General features: G+C 41.0%; 2 protein-coding genes across 2 annotated transcripts in view; both read right to left on the bottom strand.

Annotated features, from left to right (window-relative positions):
* Window positions 1-18,336, bottom strand: part of PLBD1 (phospholipase B domain containing 1) — a 37,220-nt gene extending 18,884 nt beyond the window's left edge. The window contains exons 1-4 of the mRNA XM_083844779.1: window positions 18,171-18,336; window positions 10,601-10,820; window positions 3,711-3,794; window positions 1,652-1,790 (exon numbers count right to left, since the gene is read on the bottom strand). Of these exons, the coding sequence (XP_083700905.1) occupies window positions 1,652-1,790; window positions 3,711-3,794; window positions 10,601-10,820; window positions 18,171-18,249 (522 nt within the window). The 5' untranslated portion in view covers window positions 18,250-18,336. The remainder of the gene's footprint in view (window positions 1-1,651; window positions 1,791-3,710; window positions 3,795-10,600; window positions 10,821-18,170) is intronic.
* A 127-nt stretch (window positions 18,337-18,463) lies between these two features.
* Window positions 18,464-22,934, bottom strand: part of GUCY2C (guanylate cyclase 2C) — a 48,380-nt gene continuing 43,909 nt past the window's right edge. Inside the window, exon 27 of the mRNA XM_083844763.1 lies at window positions 18,464-21,912. Within this exon, the coding sequence (XP_083700889.1) occupies window positions 21,738-21,912 (175 nt within the window). The 3' untranslated portion in view covers window positions 18,464-21,737. The remainder of the gene's footprint in view (window positions 21,913-22,934) is intronic.

The raw sequence follows: 22,934 nt of genomic DNA, 5'->3' as shown, positions 1-22,934 counted from the left end.
TACGTGCAAATACAGCTGTCCAAACCATACTCAAAAGTTAGATTGATGTTAACTTACTAGCTCTGGCAAACAGACGAAACTGCAGTACAAGTGACATATATGCATGGAAAATTTTGGTTCCGTATCTTTTTATTCAAAGCAAACGTAAGTTTAGCTTTGGGCAGTATCATCCACGAAAGAAATAGGAAGGAGTGGAAATAATTCCCACTGTCTGTTCCAAGCACATCTGGGAAAATAAATACTTTATATAATGTATATTTACATTATATGTGTATATACACACACACACATAATATCCACTGCATATAACCCAAGAATAAAGGACACAGTTATTTCAGACTGAACCATGACTGAATTTTCCTTAAATGCATCATTTTGTATAGACGTGCTGGTGACATACGATATGCCCTGTCTGAAAGAGGATCAGAATGATTTGGTCGCTTCAGAGGGCGGTGATTTTTAATACCAAACACAGACAAGAAGTATCAATGCAAAAACACTGCAGGTAGGATGTTCCTCTCTATTTCAAGGAAATAGCTCAGATACAAGCTAGTTCTTTTCCTGTCCATCTGCATCTAAAAAGATTCCAAAGCAGACAAAAAATTGATGAGCCTTGCAGGGCTCTACAGTTATAGGTGCTGTGAAAAGGAATGAATGAGTTATTTTCCTAGGAAGTCAAGGTTTCTTAATAACATCCCTATAATTCAGACCCAACAGGATGGATCTTTCCATTACAGTCTTCTCTTCCAGTATGAACTGGTTCCTGCTAAAGAAATGTCCAGAATGAGAACTACGCGAGAGATTCTTGCATATTACCAAAACCTAATTGCTTACGATTCCTTACTGCCACCTTCTCTAAATTCTTGGTATGATGAAATCAAGACAAAAAAGGGTCAAGTGCAATTACTCAAGTCTTCCCTCTCACAATGAGGAACCAATTAGACATACTAGACTTATGGGGAAAGCACTATAATTACCACAGCTCTATTGGAGTTAAAGGAGCTCTGGTATTGCACACAAGCTGATGATCCTGGACACAATTCTATCCAAGTTTAAAAACAACAAGAAAAAAATAATTTTCAGAAAAATAAAAAAAATAAAAATCATCCCATTTGGCCTTACACAACACTGACCATATAGTTTGCAACAGAACACTTGGAAAACAGAAAGGGAGATACAATTTAGCAAAGAAAGTTATCCTGCAAAATCTAGCTTTGAAGCTCTAACAATTGGAAATAAGAACAAAAGCTTTAATGCAGTTCCTATTTGCTGATTCATACTCTTGCAGCTACTCTTTATGCCTAGAGTCATTTGCTCAATAACAATTCTAAAGTGAGGACAGCAAACACCTTAGAAGTGTCTGTCCTTCCAACATTCACACTCTGATACAAAAGCCACCCCCAATCTAACCAGCAGGTGAGACGCTAAGAGTTCCAAGTCCAGTGCAAAGACCTGGGGTGACATGACAGGAGCGCTCAATTACACTACCCGCACTGCACAGCAACTGAAATTTTTGTTGAATGACATGCAGAATGAACACTCGTCACTAATCTTTAAACACCCTTTTTAAAAAATATCAGATTCCTTTTTCCCGTCTTCATCTTCTGACATCCCACACCCAACTACTAAAAAAGAGATGTGGTAATCTTACTGTTTGTTTGTGCAGTTTAGCCCACTCGAGGGCTCCCATGTACAGACCATCCAACTGTGCAATAATATAGCCAGCATGCCTCCAAAAGGGGTCATCCTTATTATTTCTGATTTGTTGTCTTGTCCATTGATCTTGTTTCCTGCAGAGGAACAAACAGGTTGGGGTTTTCTTGCTTTTGTTTTAGAGTATAATTGATATTGCAGGGAAGGGGCAAATGTTGGCCTGCATTATGACCCAGATGACCAAAACCTTTCCAGTATTTTGAGGCAAATCATGTTGTGGAAATCCAGTAGACATGGATGAAGGTTGTATCGTCTGGGTGCAAATATTCAGATCCATGCAGTGTACCCTACAGCTGTGTGCCTCTACCCCTATACATCGTTTCAGTGCCAAAGAGAGAGATAAACTCCACCTCTGTGGGAGACCCACCTATAGAATATCTAGCATCCCCTTATAGTCAGTAAAGAGAAACAAGCATTTGATTGTTCACCTGGCCTATTTCCTTTTAAATGCCTACTCTATAAAATAGACTGACCTTTGAAGTCCTTACTCCTCTCCCCTGGGTACAAGTGCAACAAAGGCTTTCTGCTGGCAGTGCTAAAACATTGCTTAAGAACCACTGCTATTCTCTGAGGAAAAGGTGGGAGGCCAAACAATAATTCTATGTGCCAAATCCAACCAAGAGGTTACTAGTCAAATAACCCAGGTTTACAGCACAAAACAGAAGCTGAACAGACCCAAGGGCAAGAGCAGTCAACATTAGGAGGAACTCGTAGAGTTCCCTCCTTCGCTGCACACCACGAGGAACCTGAATTTTTAGAGTAAGTCAAGACCAGATAAACACAAGACCAGAGACTGTAATCTATCTGGCATTATGTACAGCAAGGAAAAAAAAAAAAAATGGAGTGAATGAATCTGGCAAGGAAACAAACTCTTCCAGCAGTATATGGCTGATAAAACCAGCCATATTTATCTGTCTGAAAGTAAAAAGGTACAAGACATATGTCAGAGGAAACAGGAACATGATCAGAGCATTCACAGCTATGGCTTTCAACACAACACAGTAGCCCATATTAAGACTGCTATAAAATGAAGCAACACAGCAGGAGTCTAGGATACTGGCATTAGAAAAAAAAGAAAGATATAAGGCCACCTACTATTGCCCCCTCCATCACAACAATGCATCTTGGGGAACACAGCTACTGTTGTGAGTTAGACTGAAGAAAACAAAACAAAAACAGATATGATAGCTACCTCATCTTTCTAACAGAAAGGACGGCAATCCTGAAGGATACAATGATAGGAAGGGAGTGCTAAGAGCTTCTTTCTACTCTGTTTTGATACACTAAAAACAAACTAGATACACATGCAATAAACAAAATTAGTCACATATGTAGCCCCATTGCTTGAGGAAACAAAACAAGGTAAGATGTAAAAATTAGGCTGCAGACATGACCGGAGTTTCACAGAAGTATTCATAATAGACGAAAATACAAGTCTAAGGAGACTTATAAGTGCTAAATACAGTTGAGTCTCCCAGTACCTGTCCTGGTTCTCCCACTTGTAGCTCCCCAACAGCGTAGCTGCAATGTTTGAGCAGAATTACTTTTGATTTATACCGCTGAAGAGAAAAAGGAATCAGGACTTTTGTGATTAGAACAGAATTCACATCAGTGGTATAGTAAACAAAACTCTTAACAGTGGAACGAAAGAATGTGTTAAAAAGACTAAGGTGCCAAGAGACCACACTGTTCAGTGTAACATTCAAAATACCAGTTCTTAGAAAAGGATTTTCACTAGAATAAACTACAGAATTCATTGGTGTTATCCACACCCACTTGTAGTAATAAATACTTCCTTGAAAGAATCAGAATCAGGGAAGGATATATGACCTCCTTAACATGTTTAGAATTTTTCCCTCACACACACTAATGCCATACAGTCAGAGGAAAAGTAAGCATGTATTTTCTTTCACCTATGAGAGAATAAAATTGAAAAATCCTTATATATGTCAACCATAAGTCTTGAAGAATTTATTTTCTAAGAACTAAATACATACGCCATGAAATTCTGGACTCCACTTCGAACTGTAGGATTCTTAATTAACTGTGGATACATATTTGCAGCATGGTCATACATATGCCTGAAAGAAAAAAAGTAGTAGAAGTTACTCTTTTGCACCTTCCCTTCTTCCTCACCATCCCATTTGTCAGCAGATACTGACAGCCAAGCACCACAAAGTCAGCTTCTTCTAATCATGAAATCGTTTTATATCTTTAAGGCATGTCAAATAGCAAAGTTAAAACAAATATATTGTTGAAATTTAAATAAAGATAGAAGTCCTTGCTAATGCCCACTCAAACTGCTCTACAATGGAAAAAGAAGCAAGAGTGAGGTTGAACAACTTCTTAGCAAAACTTCACATTCAGGAAATGTTTGAAGACCAGAACCATCTTGGAAATTCTAGCACATTAACTTAAAGTGTAACAGGAATAGTTTACTGGAGAGCTATTCAATTTGGAACCAAGAGAGCATGGAGATGAAAATACTTGCTGATTCAGTAGTGAGAATTTTAGCCTGGTATCTAGCAGAGCTTTTTGCTTACTATTAATCATGTTCCTTCCTTACATAAGTTAAATATCTCTACTATACGGTGTAAATGAATCCTATGCATTCCCACAGACAGTAGACTCATGCTAGCCCTAAACAGATTCAGCTGCATGGAAACCAACATTGTTTCCCCCCCTAAGTTGAGTTCAGTTAGCTGTTTCATCCCCATTAACTAGAAGGAACAAAAGGTTGGGTTTCTGTTTGTTTTAGTTGACTGGCTCGTTTGTTTGTATTGAAGTGAAGCACTTTACCTTTCAAGACAAAATTAACTGACAAAAAAAGCTCAGGAGCCTAAAAGTTAACATCACCCTTCAATTTTAGGTCAAATCTAATTCATGCATCTGATTCACAGAGCTTTCGAATTTTCTCAGTCCATTATTTTCTCCTCCCATCAACATTTCTTAATTTTCAAGTTCAAACTGAGCCAACACTTCTTCAGCTACTGAGTCAAAAATAAACATGCAGGGGGAGGAATATTTAGTTCTAGGTGGAATTCAGCAGGAAATTATTTTGCTGAACTCTGGTGTTGATAGAACTACATCAGTCATAAGTAGAATTATCCCCTACCGAGTTCTGAGGGAAAGAAAGCCAAACTAAGAAACAGATACCAGCCTCAAGGGAAGAGCATGCCAGCAGGACAGGATTCCCTCCATTAAACAAGGGCAACTTCCTCTGGGAGGAATGCTCTTTCTCCCCAGTTTCTTTCAGGGCATAATTAGAGAATACACCCAGAGATGACTGAATGGTTTGCTGATGATTACAGATACTGATCCACTGACCTTCTCCCTTCTCTTTTTGTCCCCTACCCCATCCTCAGCTGTTTAAGCACAACTTGATTGCATGACCCTACTGTTTCTTATGTCAGCTCTGGTACCCCTCTGGCTACCCAGTCAAATTGGTCTGCATACATTCAAGCAAAACCCTAACCCAACAAAAAAATGTAAATAGTAAAAAACGTAAATTATTTTTCTGGCAGTTTGTAGCTTGAATTTGTTTTTTATGCTTGTTTAAGCAACAGAGGTAGTATACAAATGCAACTTTCTGCTATGTTAGTAAGTGAATCAACATGAAAGAGCTTGATCAGTGTGTGGGCAGATGCAAGTGAGAGGGGTTGGATCTGGGGAGTTCAGGCAAGAGAGGGGAGCGTTCAGCAGCTTCACACCATCACACCTTTCAGGAAACTCCAGCTATGGTACCAATTTTAGTTCTAGAGTTAGCTGTTCTCCTCCCATTTAACACAAGACTACATGCAATAATCATAACCTATTTCTTGAAGAAGACAAGAAAGTTGAAGAAACAGAGCAACATTCTGCACCCCTGCAGTCACAAGAAATTTGGCAAATAAAAATTTTAAGTAATTTTAGGAAGGAAATTATAGCATAACATATGCTATACTACAAGACAGAGTTCTGATGGCACTAGAAATGGGGAAGGAATAGCAGAAGACAGTCCATCCGGCAGATGGTCTTTCAGGGACAAGAACCAGATTAGGAGGATAAAAACAGCCAGGATACTACTCTGATCAGACTTCTACGTTCAACCATCAGCCATACGCTCTTCATTTGGTGCACTTGAAAGTTATGCAACACAAGGCAGATTTTACACTGGTATCATCTTTAAGCAGAGATGACTGGAGTAGAGAGCGGGTTAGTTCAAAATCAGGGGACTGAAAGCAGCTTCTTTAATGGGCTTCCCTCTCGCATATACTAACAGAAGCCAGACAATTCCTGGGATTGACTGATTAATCTTTTAATGCCCAAGATTTTTTCCTCCTAAATTCCCTGTGACTTTTTTTTCCTTTAACAACATTTCTATGTACATGGCTTGCATATTTTGTAAGGTATAGGTATTATCCTCCAAAGTAAATTGGATCATTATAGTAAGGTAGTGCTTTGCAACTGTATCTAACAACAAAAACAAGGCAATTACAATACCCGGACAAGAATTCAAAGTCTAAAAACAGCAAAGCACAGCTATGTTCTTCAAATTAGAGAGGAAGATGACAGGACTCAGGTCAGCTGAGGTTGTATCAGAAAAGAGTACAATTAATGTTGCTTCAAATTTAAATACTGCTCTTAGACACCAAGCACGTCCCAGTTGCGACTGACTAAAAGTATGTGCTTCACGTCACTGATCTGGATGTTGCCCGAGTACAGCGAGGCCTTAGTAACACGGCTTGTAATGGGGGAAGAGAATTCATAACCCAAGAAAACCAGAGCAAACAGCTTTGGCTGGATGCTAGGATTGGGCCTTACAAAGAGGCCAGAGACTGGGGAGAAAAACAGATGTCTGGTTCTCTAGACACTAGAATTAGATTTATCCTCCTCCTATGTGTTTTCAAAATAGACAGCTGCTATCTGAATCAGGTACCTACACTAGAAAGATGAATCATGCTCTAGAAAATGCCTGTTTCTATCATCACTGGTAGATTGATCTGACTTGCTTAGCAAATGCTTTTTATACTACAAACCTATAAAACTATAGCAGGCATACATTCTTCCCCAGCAATCTGAAATAAGACAGTCCCAGCATGTCCCATTTTGATTTTTTTTTTTAAATCCATTTGTCTTACAATCTCCTTGGGTTCCTACAAAGGACAAAACATAAGCTTTTAAGAAAGATTTTGACGTTCTTATGCATACCATCAAAGGCTTGGCTGTGTCTAGAAACCTAATTCACACCCTAGGTGCAATGAAAGAACTGAGCTAGCTGAGAATTCCTGAAGGTCTCCAAATTGCAGGCACTGTCAGTCTGGAGCTGCTGCTCACCTGACAGCTTCTGCAGGAACCTGCATTTCAAACTGGGATCATAGGAAAGAATGTGTCCTTCCCATTAATGCAACCCGTGAGATCAGAGCACTCCTAGGACTTCAGGGTTTCTACAAAGAGATACCTTGGGTCATTTCAGCTTCATGGAGTCATGGCCACAAATAGCATTGCCACAAATGGATGTGAGACAGCTGGAGACCTTGGAGTTATCCAGGTTAATGTAACAATGTACTGGAGAACACCTCAATTACTACACATACCTAGTGTATTCACCTTGGACACCTGTACCAGAGCCACTCATGGTGGCAGTGCTCATACAGACAAGCAACATAAGCCTCAGCACTCTGGTGGTTAAGTGGTTGTTGATGCAAATAAAGCCTTGAACACCATCAGACATGTCGTTACACTCTTCCTTGCTGTTACCAGGACAGATGAGTCCTTAAAAAGGAAGGTTGAGCTGCATGCAGCTGCTGTGTGCATTGATGTGTGCAAAGGCAGAAAGAGAGTGTTCAGAGACTCCTTCTCATAAGGGAAGTCATGACGGTGCTAGAGAGCATCCCTGGATACAAGCTGCCAGGCTGTCTGATGGCTACAGGGTTACAGTCTGAGAGATGCTGGTTACCTGTTTCGCTGCAGAAGACTTGTGTAAACATCCCAAAGAAAAAACATCTTCCTGCATGTCAGTTAGAATTCTGACCCTCCAGACAGAATAAAAGAGAAATAGATTTCTGAGAGTAATCTTTTAACATGTGCAAACTTAGTGAGTTCACTTCTCTGTGCTTCAAAAAAATGTCAAATCCACTGTATAAGAGAACTTTATTGACTTGCAGTTTACTGAATACAAACACTAAGATTGTACAGCTAAAAGCTGAAGTAATAGGTCCTCTGCCTTCTCAAGGGTCAGAGGAGTCTATCACTAATTCATTTCCGTTCCTTAACTGGAGCATTTTCAATAGATATTCTTAGCTTCAAAGAGAAGTCCTTTTATCCAAAATAGCTTTACAAGACAGAAAATGCTTATATTTACATCCTCTGTGAGAAATACATTTCCACTGCATTTTCCATGGTACAATGGGGCAAAGACAGCCAAAAAAAACCAGATGGTACACATAATATATGATAGTCATTTTTAGAGATGGGAAGCATTTTCAGGCTTTGCATTGTCAGAGAATTTCTCAGTAGATTTTCTCAAAAGGTCTCATCAGAAGACAAAGGCTTTGGCTACTTCTGGTTTTGCATCTTAACCCACCCTCACACTTCAACTCCTTTAAAACAAGTTCAATTAAGATCCCCACTTCACTTAAAAGCCCAAGTCTCAAAACATACTTCTCCAACCTCTTCCTTGACAGAAACCCTCAAACTCTTTTCTGAAGACTTTAAGACCTCTGATTGTCATTATTTCTGCTCTAACTCTCTATGATGGGCCATTTAGTGGCAGAGCTGATAGCCCTGCAGTTAGCAATGGTTGGGGGGGGGGGGGGGGGTGAAGAAAGTTCCCTCCCCTAAACCTAGGCATAGACTAAGACATCAGATAATGTCCTTGCAGCTTGAATGTGAAACAGTGTCTATGTTTAAAGGAATGGGTATATAGTTAAGATTGTTTAAAAAGCCAGCAAGGAAGACTTACATACCTAGTATGGAGGCGTTAGTAGACCAGAAGTGTGTTGTTTAAAATATAATTTGTCATCTGATTAGTCTTAGCATGGATTGAGCTGTCTACGTATTATGACAAAACTTAAGTTTAATGATGAGCTTAAAGATGAGCGCACACAACGACACTGAAAAAAATCTTTCAAGTAACATCCACTTGTAAGAAAACTCAGAAGACTGAGGGGAGATCTAATTAATGTATATAAATATCTGAGGAGAGGGTGTCGAGAGGATGGAGACAATCTCTTTTCAGTTCTGCCCACCAACAGGATGAGAGTACAAACTGAAGCACAGGAAATTCCGGCTGAATATGAGGGGGCAGTTTTTTACTGGGAGGGTGACAGAGCACTGGCACAGGTTGCCCAGGGAGGTTGTGGAGTCTCCTTCTCTGGAGATATTCAAAACCCGCCTGGATGCCATCCTGTGCAATGTGCTCTAGGTGATCCTGCTCGGCAGGGGGGTTGGAGTAGATGATCTTCAGAGGTCTCTTCCAACCTCAGCCATTCTGTGATTCTGTAATAATATTCTCATTTAATGCCAGCATTCCCCCAGATCCATATGTAGTTTACATAAACTAAGTAGTCCATAGCAATAACCTCTCATGCCAATAATCTAACAACACATATCCAGATCTCTCATGTACTTCATTCTCTTTCCTGCCTGGTATAAAGGCTGTGCACTCAGAACTCTAGGATTCCCCTTCCCAGTCCCCTCCAAAGTGTTTTCTTAATCAAGAAATTATGCTGTATTGCATCTCTGTCATACTGTGAAAATCTTGTCCTGAGTCCTAGCTACCTCTCCAGTAAAGTCTACTAGAGAGTCACACTAATATATGATACAATCAGTAAACTATCCATAAATCTTAACATGCCTTACTACTCATTAAATTGATATCATCTGGTCCAGAAGCCATACTTGCCAATTGTTTGACAGAAAACTCTCCCTTGCTGGACTGTTCAATGCAGTGTTCTGGAAGAAAGGATGGTGAAGCCAAATTCCTGTCACAGCATCCACCATAAGCATCTCTCAACTGTTCCCCAGGCACACAACAGAACTTAGTCTTCATAAAAGAAAGTTCATAGAGGAAAAGTAGAGCCTGTTCCAACAAACCACGTCATGTGCTTAGTTATACCACCAGCTATATCCCACCAATTCTGTCTTCCTGCTTAGTAACAGAAAGAACTTACAACAGAAAAAGCTGGTCTGGATTCATAACAAGCACAAAACACCATCAGTTTTCACAGATGTGCATTGTGGGAGTGATTCAGTCCCTCATTCTCTTTTCACAGGGCTTTCAGGAGTACAGTGGCCCTTCTAGACACGTACCAGTCTACCTCCCAGCCTATCAGAATATCAGCTTTTTTTTTTTTTTAAACTTTGTCCAAGAGAGACCGAACTCCCCATGTTATGAAGCTTCAGCATCTATTCCCCCAGCAGTTTCTTGACAGTGCTTGCTGAAAAAGCCCCTTAAGGAAGCCCTGCAGCCTTTGCCTCTCCCTGAGAGATCTGCTCTCAATTCTCTCATCTATTGGTCAGTCACCTACCTCCAGGCTGGGGAAATAACTATTCTTTCTGCTACCCCTTTTGTAATTATTTACAACACAAGGCTTACTCACATCATTATACGTATGCTATTCTGTGATTACATTACTTAACCAGTAATATAGATGCAGTACTCATCGTTCTCACAAAGGTGAGAAGAGAGCCTGCAGGATGAGAAGACAACACAAAGCAGAAACCACATCTTGATACTGTAAAAAAGATGCTATATTTCACACTTGTTGCTAATTAAAAGAACAGCACACAACCACAAAAGTGTATGGTTTAAATGGATAGGAATGAAGGGAAATGAAAAACAAACAAACACTCACAGAAATCCACTGGAAGTGTCATAAATTGAGTTGCTTCCTGAGGTACTTACGGAGCTGTGAGATAGCCTTCCAAAAAGCCAGCTGCATACATGATATCTTCATTGCTTAAGGTCTGATGGCCATAGCCTGCTCTGATCTCCAGAACTCCCCAACCTGTTGTCTGTATAGTGTTGTTGTAGAAGCCATAGGCATCTCCGCTCCTGTCCAGTATATTCCTGACCTGAAGTGTTTTTTGAGCTTTATTCCAGTACACAGTTGCGTAACGGATTTCTATGGCCAAGAAGAAAGAAGGCAAGGGAAACAAAAACAAAGACAAGGGAAATTAGTGTTGCAATAAACCTGAAAAGCAACAAGTATTATAGGAAATTCTATTTACTTAGACACTGATGACTGTTACAGAGGACTACAGGGGTCGGAGAAGTAGTTGCAACAAGCTTGGAAGGTTTTACTTTAAGCCTGGTAGCTCTAACCCAGGCCTCGAAGATCCCAGGCAGATTTATTAAACAGCCATATGCAGATTTATACAACAAAATGGAATGGGTTGGTCTACCACCTTTTTGGAAGTTTCACTCACAGTCTTTGTAGACTGGGAACTAATAAAGTAGTTGCTGCAAAGCAAGATTAAAACAAGGGAAGAATGAGTAGATATTTCCTCTCCAATAGTGAAATGCTATGACAATATTTTGGCAATTTAAAAAAGTTAAATTTGGTAACTTTCCAACAGGTTTGATTCCACCATGGAAAGAAATACTAATGTTAATATACTGAGAAATGGTATGAGAACCAACTAGAGTTTTACCAAAAAAAGTTTACAGTTAAATATTCTCATGTTACTCTTTTGGAAATTATCTACAACTCTTTCAGTCTAAAGCTCCACCATAGCTGAGTCTTGACATAAAATTCAAAAAAGTATTTCCTTACCTGGCCCAGAAGAAACCCTATATGAATCTCACTGAAAGCAATTTTAAAAGATGGCATGCCTGATCAATTGTTAATGATTATAGCTACTGTTAACTTATTTTTCTACCTAAAGATTCAAAAGACAAGTTGTTGGTTTTTTTTTTGTTGTTTTTTTTTTTTTTTTTTTAAACTTTCTGGGCAGCTGATCCTGGAGATAGTATTACCCAACAGGAGCACTAGAACTCAGTGGATCACAGACTGAAAGAGTAAAGCACCACAGGTATGCAACCCTTTCTCAGGCACACAATACCGATCACCCAACTGGAATAGAATCAATCTCAAGTGGTAAAGGAACAGAAAAGAAGGGCATTAGACTGCTCCAGAGTTCTACCTGGGCTGCTGTTTAGCAAACACTCTTAATTATTTGGGTTTTAATCCCAGTGAACTGAAGAATTAAGAGCAAGGTAAACAGCTTTCAGAGAAACCTCTAATCATAGAATCACAGAATGCTTTGGGTTGGAAGGGACCTAACAGATCACCCAGTTCCAACCCCCTGCCATGGGCAGGGTCACCTCCCACCAGAGCAGGTTGCCCAAAGCTCCATCCAGACTGGCCTTGAGCACCTCCAGGGATGGGGCATCCACAGCTTCTCTGGGCAACCTGTGCTAGGGCCTCACCACCCTCAGAGTGAAGAATTTCTTCCTTACATCTAACCTAAACCTACTCTCCTTTAGTTTAAAACCATTCCCCGCCTTGTCCTATCACTGCACTCCCTGAGTCAAGTCCCTCCCCAGCTTTCCTGTAGGCCACTTTTAGGTAGTAGAAGGCCACTGTAAGATCTCCCCGGGGTCTTCTCTTCTCCAGGCTTCTCTTCTCTCTCTCACCCCCTTCTATAAAGAAGAGTTCTTACATGAGTCTATTTAGAGATGAAGTCATCTCAGGGACTTGGAACACAGTGTTTAAAAACATGTTTTATTATCTGCCAGGTACTGAGTCTATTTAAAGGACGGAGACATGACAGACCTTGGAAACCTCTTCAAGCTGCTATAACCTCACTTTTCTGTTGTCTTCTTAACTATCTTTTAGTAATACATGAGGTAATCCCCGATTTAGTTTAAGTGTAAACATGGGAATTGCTCACCCTGAAAAATCCACAAAAAGAAGAGCAAGCTGGTGTGGTTTATCACTGGAAACAGACAAAGGCCGTCTTACAAAGCTAAAACTCACAAGAGCACAGAGGACAGGGAAAGTAAGGAAGGTCCTGTGAACAAGTGGTGCAAGAGGTCACAGCACAGAGCACAAAGAGCCTGTCCAGCAGTAAAGGGCAAAGCTGACTCCAAGCAAAGCAGCCCGATGCATAGTAGAGAAAAGACAGGTTGTGCTCAGTACAGACACCTGAGGAACAGGTAAAAAGAACAAGGACAAAACAGGGGAAGAGAAAGATGCTCTCCGTAAGTGGGGAAGTATGCAAGCAGTTAAGAGGAATCAGGGCAGCTAGGTGTTTTTATTAGTGCCCACAGACTAGGTAGGCCTGCCAAAGAAACCTTCTTCTGCCTAAAGCAAAATAGCTGTTGCTTTCTTTAAAAAAAAATAAAAAATACTGATGCCAGTGCAACACAGACTGAACAGAGACAGATGTACCCTGAACAGACATACTGTAACATGGCAGGCTGTGTTTCTTTGTTTTATTCTCTGCCACAGCATGAAGATTCAGAGCTGTTTTCAGAAGGCAGAACAAACTTCAAAATTACCCTTGGAGTTTGCCCTGACCCTAAATTCTCTACACAAAGAATTTAAACTGCAGAAAATCAGGACTGGAAGAGGATGTGAGAGAAATGACAGCATGAAAATACATGATGATTTGCAACAAAGGCAGAGGGCTTTAGAGGAACAGCAATGAGGTATGTGCTGTAGATGTGGCAGGCACGAAAACAATGCTGGAAGACACCATCTTCCACTACAGATTTTTTTTTTTTTTGGCAGCTACTCATGCGATTTCACCTCATTCATTTTTGTGTCAGTTTCTGACAATCTAACAGGCCTGGTCTAACATGTCAAAATACCTATATATGAAGTTGCTTACATCTATTTAAATTAATATATATTTATATAAATTGTAACAATTACTATATGGTTATACAAGTTTTTATATTGCTACAGATGCAGTTAAAATTGCAAGCTTATAAATCTCTGTACACTTAAAACCAACTTCCACTACCGTGTAACTGAAGCATTTCCTATCACCCAGTCTGTCACAATTTTAATCTGTGTTCATCTAAACTAGCAGAACTACCTTTAGCAAGAAAGCCATCCAGAAATGAAATACGTAGCAGAATATAGAAATCTAAGAACCAACTGCATGTTTCCAAAAAAATCCCGTATGTCTCACAACAACATGAACCTTTATCTAGAATAATGCTGGCATTTTATATTTATTTTTGAAAGGTGATGCAGAGACCCTAACATTTCTTATCCCAGCAACTGTATTGGTAAGACCTTACATATGAACCAAATGCAATGTCTCCATGAATCCATGATAGAAGGATGATTTCTATAAGATTTAGACTTCCCAGTGTGTAGCAGAGAACACTGACAAGTTTGAACCTATTTCCTGCTCTCAGGACTCTGAAGAGCAGAAATTACTGTGGTAATTTAGGGTAATTCCATACCTGTATTGCTCAGAAGGGTTAACCTAAGTAAAAAGCAGAGGCAGACACTATTTAGTGCAATGAATGACTCAAAGTCCCTGCGGACAGGGTAGGTCAGTGGAGTCACTCTTTCCCTCAGTGCAACCAGCAAGTCAGAACTGCTTAGCATTGGCAATGCACAGCTCCAGCACAGCCACCAGTGCGCTGCATGACACGGGATAGAAGTGATGAAGAGCAATGACAAAATAAGCCTGTAAATACATAAGTGTTCCTTCTCCTTCCCGCAGGCAGTAGGAAACGGGAAAAGCCTTTCCTGAAACTGTGGGGGTTGGAACAGGATGATCTTTGAAGTCCCTTTCAACCCAAACCATTCTACGATTCTGTATTTTTGCCAAACAGGGATCCAGAAATAGGACTACAGTTGGCAGAGTGCTGGAATTTCTTCAATACGTGAGAGGTATTTTGCAAAGATTATACCCTGAATAATGGGAAAATGAAGTTTCAGGTGTGGTTAGGAAGTGGTGGTATCCTTGGCATTTCAAACTGAGAAATAAATCCTTTCTCTACCTTTTTGGCTCAATACAGGCATTGCCAAGTTTACGTTAAAAGCAGAGCTTATCTTTTGGTGGCAGATGCAGAATGGAAATACATACACACTTGACAGAACGCTGAGAAAACAATCACTGAGTGAGAGGACAGAGACAAGATGAAACAAGGTGGAAGATGCTGTGAAGAGGACATGAAAGAGTAGTATTGACTTTCAGTGAAAGCACAAAATGGGCAGACAAAAAAGAAAAATGCAGCAAGATGGCCCAAACGCATTATTTGATAACTGTCACTTATATGTATTAAAATAAATTAAAACTACAAAAATAAATCTGCCATGCCTTAAGAACACCTATAACATCCTTTTGAAAATATGCAACAGATACTTTTCCTTATGGTTTTGCCAACTGTAAGTTGTTTTTAAAACATATCATACATCTAGACAGCCTATTTGACTTTGTAATTAGAGAAATTAACAGAACTCCCTTTTCCCTGAAAATAAAACAGCCACAAGGTTTGGGTATCAGAATTAATATTCATCTCTTTCCTTACTTGGAGCAGTAGGTCCATTCACAAACAATGAAGGAAACACTGGGGACATTGTCAATCATTTCATGTATTTGAGGCTGCATTTAACAAGCTAAATTAAGTTGGAGTGAACAAGTGCAAGTGTCACCTAATAATAGGAAAATCACTGGATTCCTCAGCTTCTAATTTCTATTTCCATTTTACATGTTCATTTTTATCTCTGGCTTTTGAAAAGCGAAGCCTTTTTGTAGAGGTATTAAGATGTACTTATTAGTTCCAACCTATACACTTTCCACTAACTAAGGAAGCGATCCTTCTTCTGTTTCACCGAGAAGTTTTGCACAACCCAGGAACACAGTAACACTAGCGCAAAGTAGCACACCTCCCATTTTCAGCACAGCCTGTCCTACAGCTACTGTTCCGTTAGATGTTCATGTAAATGTTTCAGGTCAGCCAATAACAAGAAACACCTGATCTGATATTTCTGTTCAGGTTTGTAATTTGAGAGAATTTGTCCTGTTTTCCCACCAAAATTTCAGAACCATCCTTCTGTTTAGAAAGGTTGTATACCTCTGAAGTACAGCTGCAATTTCACACCACAGTTATGACTGGAATTCATTACAAAATGAATGTTAAGTACTTCAGGACTTCTTCAGAGATTAGCTTAAACCACACAGGAACTTAACGTGAAACCCAGTAATTTTCAATTAAATAAGTAAATGCTTTCTTGTTCTGCTTGAATACAAAGCTATTTGCGTTTTCTATTCTTCTAGCCTTAATTCATCCTATTTCCTCATTCTTTTCAAGTTTAAGTAATTTTTCAATTTGCCTCCAACAGGCCTGTTATTATTTGAAGCCTAATCCCCTGATTTGTACTTACATGAGAGAGAGAAGCAATATTCAAGTAAGTGAACTGAGATGATTTAGGAGTTCAAATCTTGTATGACTTTCATGTTCACAAGGATACTTAATGATAAGACCCAGCTGATACAGAAAGCTTGCCAAAAGAACTGTAGGTCCCCAGCGCACATCATGCACAGAGGAAACAAAAACAATACTTTCACAAGTAGCTTCACTGATCTCTTAGTCCCTGAAGCAATTTTTACCAGAGAATATTCCCCATAAACAGTTTCCAAATTGTATAATGAAGAATCTCTTCAAGGAGTTCAAAATACTAAAGAACAAAGAATGAAGGTGGGAGGGGAAATCAGAGATTGATAGTTCAATGCTGAAGGCCAAATTTATTCTATTGAATAGCCTAAAGGCATTTCTATTTGCTACTTCATAGTCTTCTACCTGTATCTTAATGATGTGAGGAATCGGTCAGGTATTAGCTGAAACTACTTCATATCTTACGTTTCCTTTTAATTCCTTTGCATGCTTCATGGTTGACCCTTCCTTCAGTCCTGCTAAAGCAGTAATGAAAGTTTTTGCCAATTCAAGTAAGGTTTCAAAAGCAGGTCTCCAAGATGAGATAGGATTGCCCACAAAATGAGGTGCTTGTAATACTTTGGACATGTTTAACAAACTGCTACCTAATTTTCCCTTGTTCTGTGGCAATTATTAACTAGGAATTTCGTAGAAGACAAGCAGTGAATCCAGCCCTTAAGAGCTGCAGAATTCATTAAAAGCAGAAGTGTGAGATATGCCACTGCTGAGATTTGCTCCCCAACAACCCTACTCTTGCAATCAATACCAGTGGTATCCGGAATTCTCCGCTGGGCACTGTGCTCTGAACGCTGCTGTCACCAACCTTTACTGATCTCCCAGAGGCAGCTTCGCTTTCATATATTCCACACTTGTTCAGCATTTCTTAATTTCCCTCCTTTAACAATTCCTTGCCCCATCCTTTCAGGTGCTGGGTAACCCATTACATGTGCTTTGAAATTAGAAAAAAAACACTATCTTCATATATCCCTGCCACTTCTTTTCTAGCACAGCTACATACCACAGCATGTGTCCACAGCCGGAGCGTTTCTCAAAACCCAGGCAGAAACTCAATTTTTAAGCAAGAAGCCAAGATTCTGTGGAAAACTGTGAAGATCAGCAATACATGCCATTATGCCATTTGCCAAACTCTGTCTGCACCCAAATTTGGCTCTGGACTGATAGGAGTTACAAGAATAAAGCTCGAAGATCAGGAGACAGAAAGGCTATGGCATTCCAAGGAAGCTCAGAATTGTTGTGAAAGTTTCAGTCATTAGATTAAGAAGTTTAATTGCAGCCTTATAACTTTGGCTTAATATATATATTATGTAAATATGATTTTAAAAAACGGTGAGCATAAAAATAGCATGGAAGTGGTGTTTCTACCACAGAAAACAATGTCAGATTTTTAAAACTTAACCAGACACTGGCAAATTAATTACTGTAGTGGTAGCACAAGTCTCTCTGGTCGGAAAACACCAGCTCATGCGCAGGTACGGGTTCTGAAACTGACAAAACAAACTGCCGGCAGCCGCAGCCAGCACCAACCACATCCCAAGCGGCTCCCGTGCGTGCATCCCGCACCGCCACGGAGCACGGCTGCGAGCCAGAGGCTCTCTCCCATCCGTCGAGCTCACTTTATTTTCCCTCGCCCATTCCGGGACGAGGTTTTGGAAGCCCACGTGAGGAAGCCTGACACCTAGGAGGTGCCGCCGGCACGCCTGCCCCGGCCGGCAGAGGCTGGCCGTGCTCCAGCAGCCCCTGCCCATCGCCTGCAGCCCCCTCCCCGGCCCGCAGGCCGGGGGGAATCCCCCCCCAGCCGCCTCGCACCTTTTTCTAAGCGGTCACAGAGTGTGTATGCGGGGGTCCCTTTCCCCCAGAACCAGCCCGGGAGGAGCCCGAGGCGGGGCGCGGAGCCCGGCGGCTCCCCTTGTTTCTCGCCGCGCTGCCCGCTCCGGAGTCACGGCACAGCCCCGGGCCGGGCTCCGCTAGAGGGACAGCCCCCCCCCGGCCGCCTGGCACCTCCAGGGCCCGGAGCAGCCCCGCTGTCTCCCCGCCCGCCCCGTCTCACCTGCTCGGCCCCCCGCCGCCGCCCACAGGAGGACGAGCCCCCAGCAGCAGCAGCAGACGCCGCCGCCGAGCCGGGCCATGCCGCCGCCGCCGCCGCCCCGCGTCTCCTTTGGGCAGCGGGAGGCGGCGGCGGGACTTTAAGAAGTTCCCTCGCCCAGGGCAGGTCCCGCCGCTGCCCCCGCCTCCTCCGGCGCCCGCCCCGGCGCCCCGGGCTGGGGGTGGCCCTGCCGGGACGAGGGCTGACCCCGGGCCGGTCGCCCCTTGCGGCTCCGGGCTGTGCCGTGGGGTCGCGCCTGGCACCGCGCTTCACGGCCGAGGTCTCGCCGCGGCGGCCCGGGGGCTGCGGGGACCGTTGGGGCCGGGTCGGCCGCCTGCCCCCCGCCCAGCCCCCCCCGGCTGTGTTTCAGGCCCCGGAGGTTAGGGTCGGTGAGGGCCGAGGCCCGGCCTCGAGGGGCACCGGGCTTGCCCCGGCGGGTTAACCTCCGGGGTTTGCTCCGATGAAGCCCCGGGAGTGAGGTGGTGTCTGTCAAACCACACACTTTACGAAGAGGAGAAGAAACTTTTGGCCTTCTTGGGCCAAACCGCTGCGTGTTTCTGACTAGAGGAAGGATCCGAATCCTTTCCACGGGGTTTACAGCCATGGACCGCTCACTTCCCATGTGGTCCTTCGCTGCCCCCCTGGTTCAGATTGCTTCTGGAAACTTCCCCACAGTTATTCTACCACTGTTGTAAAACAGCCACTGTTAGGACTTTGTATTTTGGTAATTGTTTAAGATAGTTAAAATCTGATACTGGTGGCCTGTAATAGCCTCACATTAGAGAGGTCACATGCCCAGCAGTTTGGGCCAAATAGCAACTCTTGGCCTCAAGCCCTGGATGAGAGCAGTACAACGCCACCGGCTCCGGGAACCATTCTATACCCATCACTGTTCAGGGTCACTTTTCAGTAAGAGACAAGGATAAAACTGAATTCCTTGGATAGGATTACAGCAGGAAAAAGAAAATATTTTTTTAAAAGGTTCTCCATGTACAAGGGGTAAACATTGCTGGAAACTGGCAGCACGTGTGAACTAGGATAAAAAGCACAAATATACAATGCTAAAACAAGAGGTGTGTGTGGATGTATGGGAAAAATGAGATGGAGGCAAGGGGGAAGTCTGACCGAAGCTACAAGCTCTTGATGTGTATTTAGAAAAATTCACTTCCAACTGCTCCCAGCCCAGGGACTCACAGATTGATTTGCGAGGTAAGTTCAAATGAGCAGGTGTTGATGCAGCCAAAATCCTTTCCACTTGGAGAGCAAAATTACATCTCAGGCAAGATTTTTTGATATAATGTTTCACTGCTTAAAAAAAAAAAAAAAAAAAAGGAATGACTGTGACTTTGGTGACAGATTTCTGATGAAGAGGGCACTTGGATCTAACATTTAATATCAAGATACAATAATACGACATTGAATATGAGACAGATTCAAACCAGAAACCAGGTGCAAACTTTTAAAGAGGGTAGTAAAAAATGATTTTGTTGTGATGTATGGGTGACAGAAACGTACAGGGACGAAAGCAAGTAGAAAACAACCTTGTTGGAAAATGCGTTGATCAACTCAGTGTTAAAGTTATTATTTATCTTCAAGGAATTATATGAAATTTATAATTTGAAGCATGCAGGAAAGAAGGGCTGCTGAAAACTAACTACTGTCCAAATTTATTGTTGCTGTGTCAGCAGCCATTTGCTGAATAATTTTTATCTCAGGAGTGTCAAGGATGGAACCCATACAACTCCTCTTTAAAAACAGACTTAAGTCACTTCAAAGAACAAAGCAACTTTGCTTAATGTAGTAGGAGCAGGTTTCCTCAGGCTCTAAGAGTCCAACACTTGTCACTGCCATTATAGCTACATTTGCTGAGTGTATCAGATACAGCAACCAGAATAGTCCAGTGGTGCCAAGTATCGCTGCAGAGCAGTAGTCACACCAAAGAATGCAGACATGGAGACGAAGCTTGTTGATTGGCAGCTTGGGCCAGGAAACAGCAGACGTGCTGACTTCATGCTTTGCTACTGTACTGATACTCTTTTCAGTACATATCAGTTTTAGAATACCAGTCATTCTTTCTATCCTCATCCCAGCTAATGCTTCCATTAGGACACAGACAGGAGCAGTAATGGTATGTTATTAGTGCCAGCCGAAGTTTAAGATTGCTTACATAAAATCTGAAACCTGTAGCTGTTGGTTACATGCTGTCTGCTATTTCATTCTCCTGCTATTTCTGGAATTTACATTCATCAGGCAGTATTACGAGCCCTACAGCATAACCTGGTTGAATTTTATAACGTGTATGTACACTTATGTTGTTTCGTTGGGTTTTATTTTTGGAGTGTTTTAATTTTGTGTGTGTTTGCCCAAAGTCAATTTAAGTCAACAAAGAAAAAACACAAGCAACTAGCTTGCTCTTTTTTGACTATTTTAAGATTGTTTACGTGGACAAAAATGCTGTTCAAAACCATAGAAGAATGATTTGGGGACAAATTACGCAGCAAAGTTTATAGTTTGAATATTGACCAGTGTTTGACAACTGTGAAAGAGGTAACTCTGCTTTGAAAGCCACCAGTACACAAAAGCCTTTTGCAAAAATTTTGCTCACTAGTTGTTATTTATTCGTGTGAATGCTGGTTTTCTTTTACATGTGTTTGCTGTTCTTTAGTTGCTTTTTAAATCTGATTATTAATATAAATGCCATGGTGTGAGGTAATGAGCCAGTCATCTCAGTAAAATGTGAGTTCTGCCTGGTCATGAAACTTCATCCAAAAGTTGAATTGAAAGTTTCTGAGGTTTAAAAAATACAGATAAGTTTATTTTCTTCATTTCTGTTGCACTTCTGGTTTGAGGGCAAAAGCAGAAGTGGAGGGAAGATATGAAAGAGTCTGTTTTTGCAAGATTTCCAGTTTCATTTTGCAGGCCCAAGACATTCAGATAAACTTTAGAAACCATACAAATTCTGGACTTATCTTCCAAGGTGAATAATGCAAATGCTATCTCCTGAGCAAAGACGATTCAGTTAAACAAAATATGGGAGGCACAGGGGAAAACTGCAGAAGAAGCAACAAGGCAAATATCCAGGACTTACACATGATATATTTAATGTTATTTTCAAATATATTACAGCAGATCTTTCTTAAAATAAAAACGACAAATTAAATACAACATTTAAAAATCATGACAAATTAAGACTTTGCTATGAATATTTTCAGAAGTGGATTATTGAACAGGCTATCACATTTAAAACACAAACCAGAACAAATAAGCTATCTTCAGGACTCGTGTAAGTATTTTCATTTCTCTCAACTCAGACTGCATGTGTCCTTCTTGAGTCATCTGACAATTTGGACATCACAGTGAAGAGAGGTTTGATGTGCTGCTAGATGTACTTTGAATGGTAGAATGGATGCCTGAAAAGGTATTTTCTTTCCCCTCCAGCTGAGAATACAAGCTGAGAATATAAGCCTCCAGCCTTTACGTGAAGTACTCGAGAGTTGCTGCAGCTTTTTCAGTCATGATACATGTCCAGTTTTAAATATATGTCATAGAATTCTCTGTGCTGGCCAGTTGAAGGTATTCCAGGGTACCTGTTCGGTAGCTTGCTACCCGTGATATAGGCCGTGTCTTGAACCCTTCTGTTTCTCTTTTCTGAAGAATATTGGTTATCATCTCAGCTAAGTCATCTTTTAACCGCTGCTGATTCTCCCTGAAAGCAACAGGATGAAAAAAAGTCACTGATTCACAAGTTTTTAGTGGTTCACAGATCTCAAGTGTTTTTCAAACATTTCTACCCCACTTTTATCTTCATGTCATTCACAAACTACTGATACAAAGTGTAGGCAGAACTAAATCCAGGTTTTGGATTTGGGAATATAACTCAGGAATTACGTGTAATTTTTTCCAGATAGTATGGGTTACAGTCTTTGCAGAGGAGATTTGTGGCAGTGTCATTATCTTAAAGTGTAGCAATGTCAATAAAAATCCAGATAGTATAAATTACTGTCTTTGCATGAAAAGGAAAACATAAATTAAATTCACTCCCAATCAAAGTAGATTCTATTTCTCAACACCATTATTGGTACCAGCACTTCCACTCTTCAATTTCAGGTGGTCTTCAGTAACAGAGTTGCCATGTTTTCATAAATTTCTGCAGTGTGCCTGGCTTTTACTTGAATACTCTGCATATGAGAATTTTAAGGGGCAATTTTATGAGTCACAGCCTATATGAGGAAGTGAAAACAAAAACATTACTGAGTGCAGTGATCCAGCTCAAGAGGTATTTTTTTCATCAGTTGAATTCCAGAAGAACTGACAATTCAATAATTCTGTTAGTCATTTTAATTCAGAAAAGTCCTGAGATTACAAAAGAGGTGTACCATAGAAATAGGCCTGACTGTTTCCTGCTCAGCCCAGAGACAAACACTTGTATTTTGCAATGAAAAAAAAAAAGTTCATGAGATTCTGTAGTAAATTAACATTTTGATTGTTTCTGTTTGGAAATGTCCTGAGAAAACTTTTATCTTTCTCTTAGCCATTTCTCTTCTCTTAGGTAGGAAATAAATAGGAATAAATGGGCAGAAAATTTTCTCTCTGCAATGGATTCATCGTTTCAAAACTTTTGCAGTAGAAGTAAGCTGTAACGGTTACTTGTGCCTTTCACCATAATGGGTTCCAATGTATTCAGCAAACTACAATTTGCAATATAATTGCTTCAAGTTATACTGAAAC

The sequence above is a fragment of the Anser anser genome (assembly GCF_964211835.1).
Source record: "Anser anser genome assembly, chromosome: 1".
Classification (NCBI taxonomy): Eukaryota; Metazoa; Chordata; class Aves; order Anseriformes; family Anatidae; genus Anser; species Anser anser.
The sequence above is the reverse complement of the archived record's forward strand: the minus strand, read 5'-3'. Positions and strand labels throughout refer to the sequence as shown.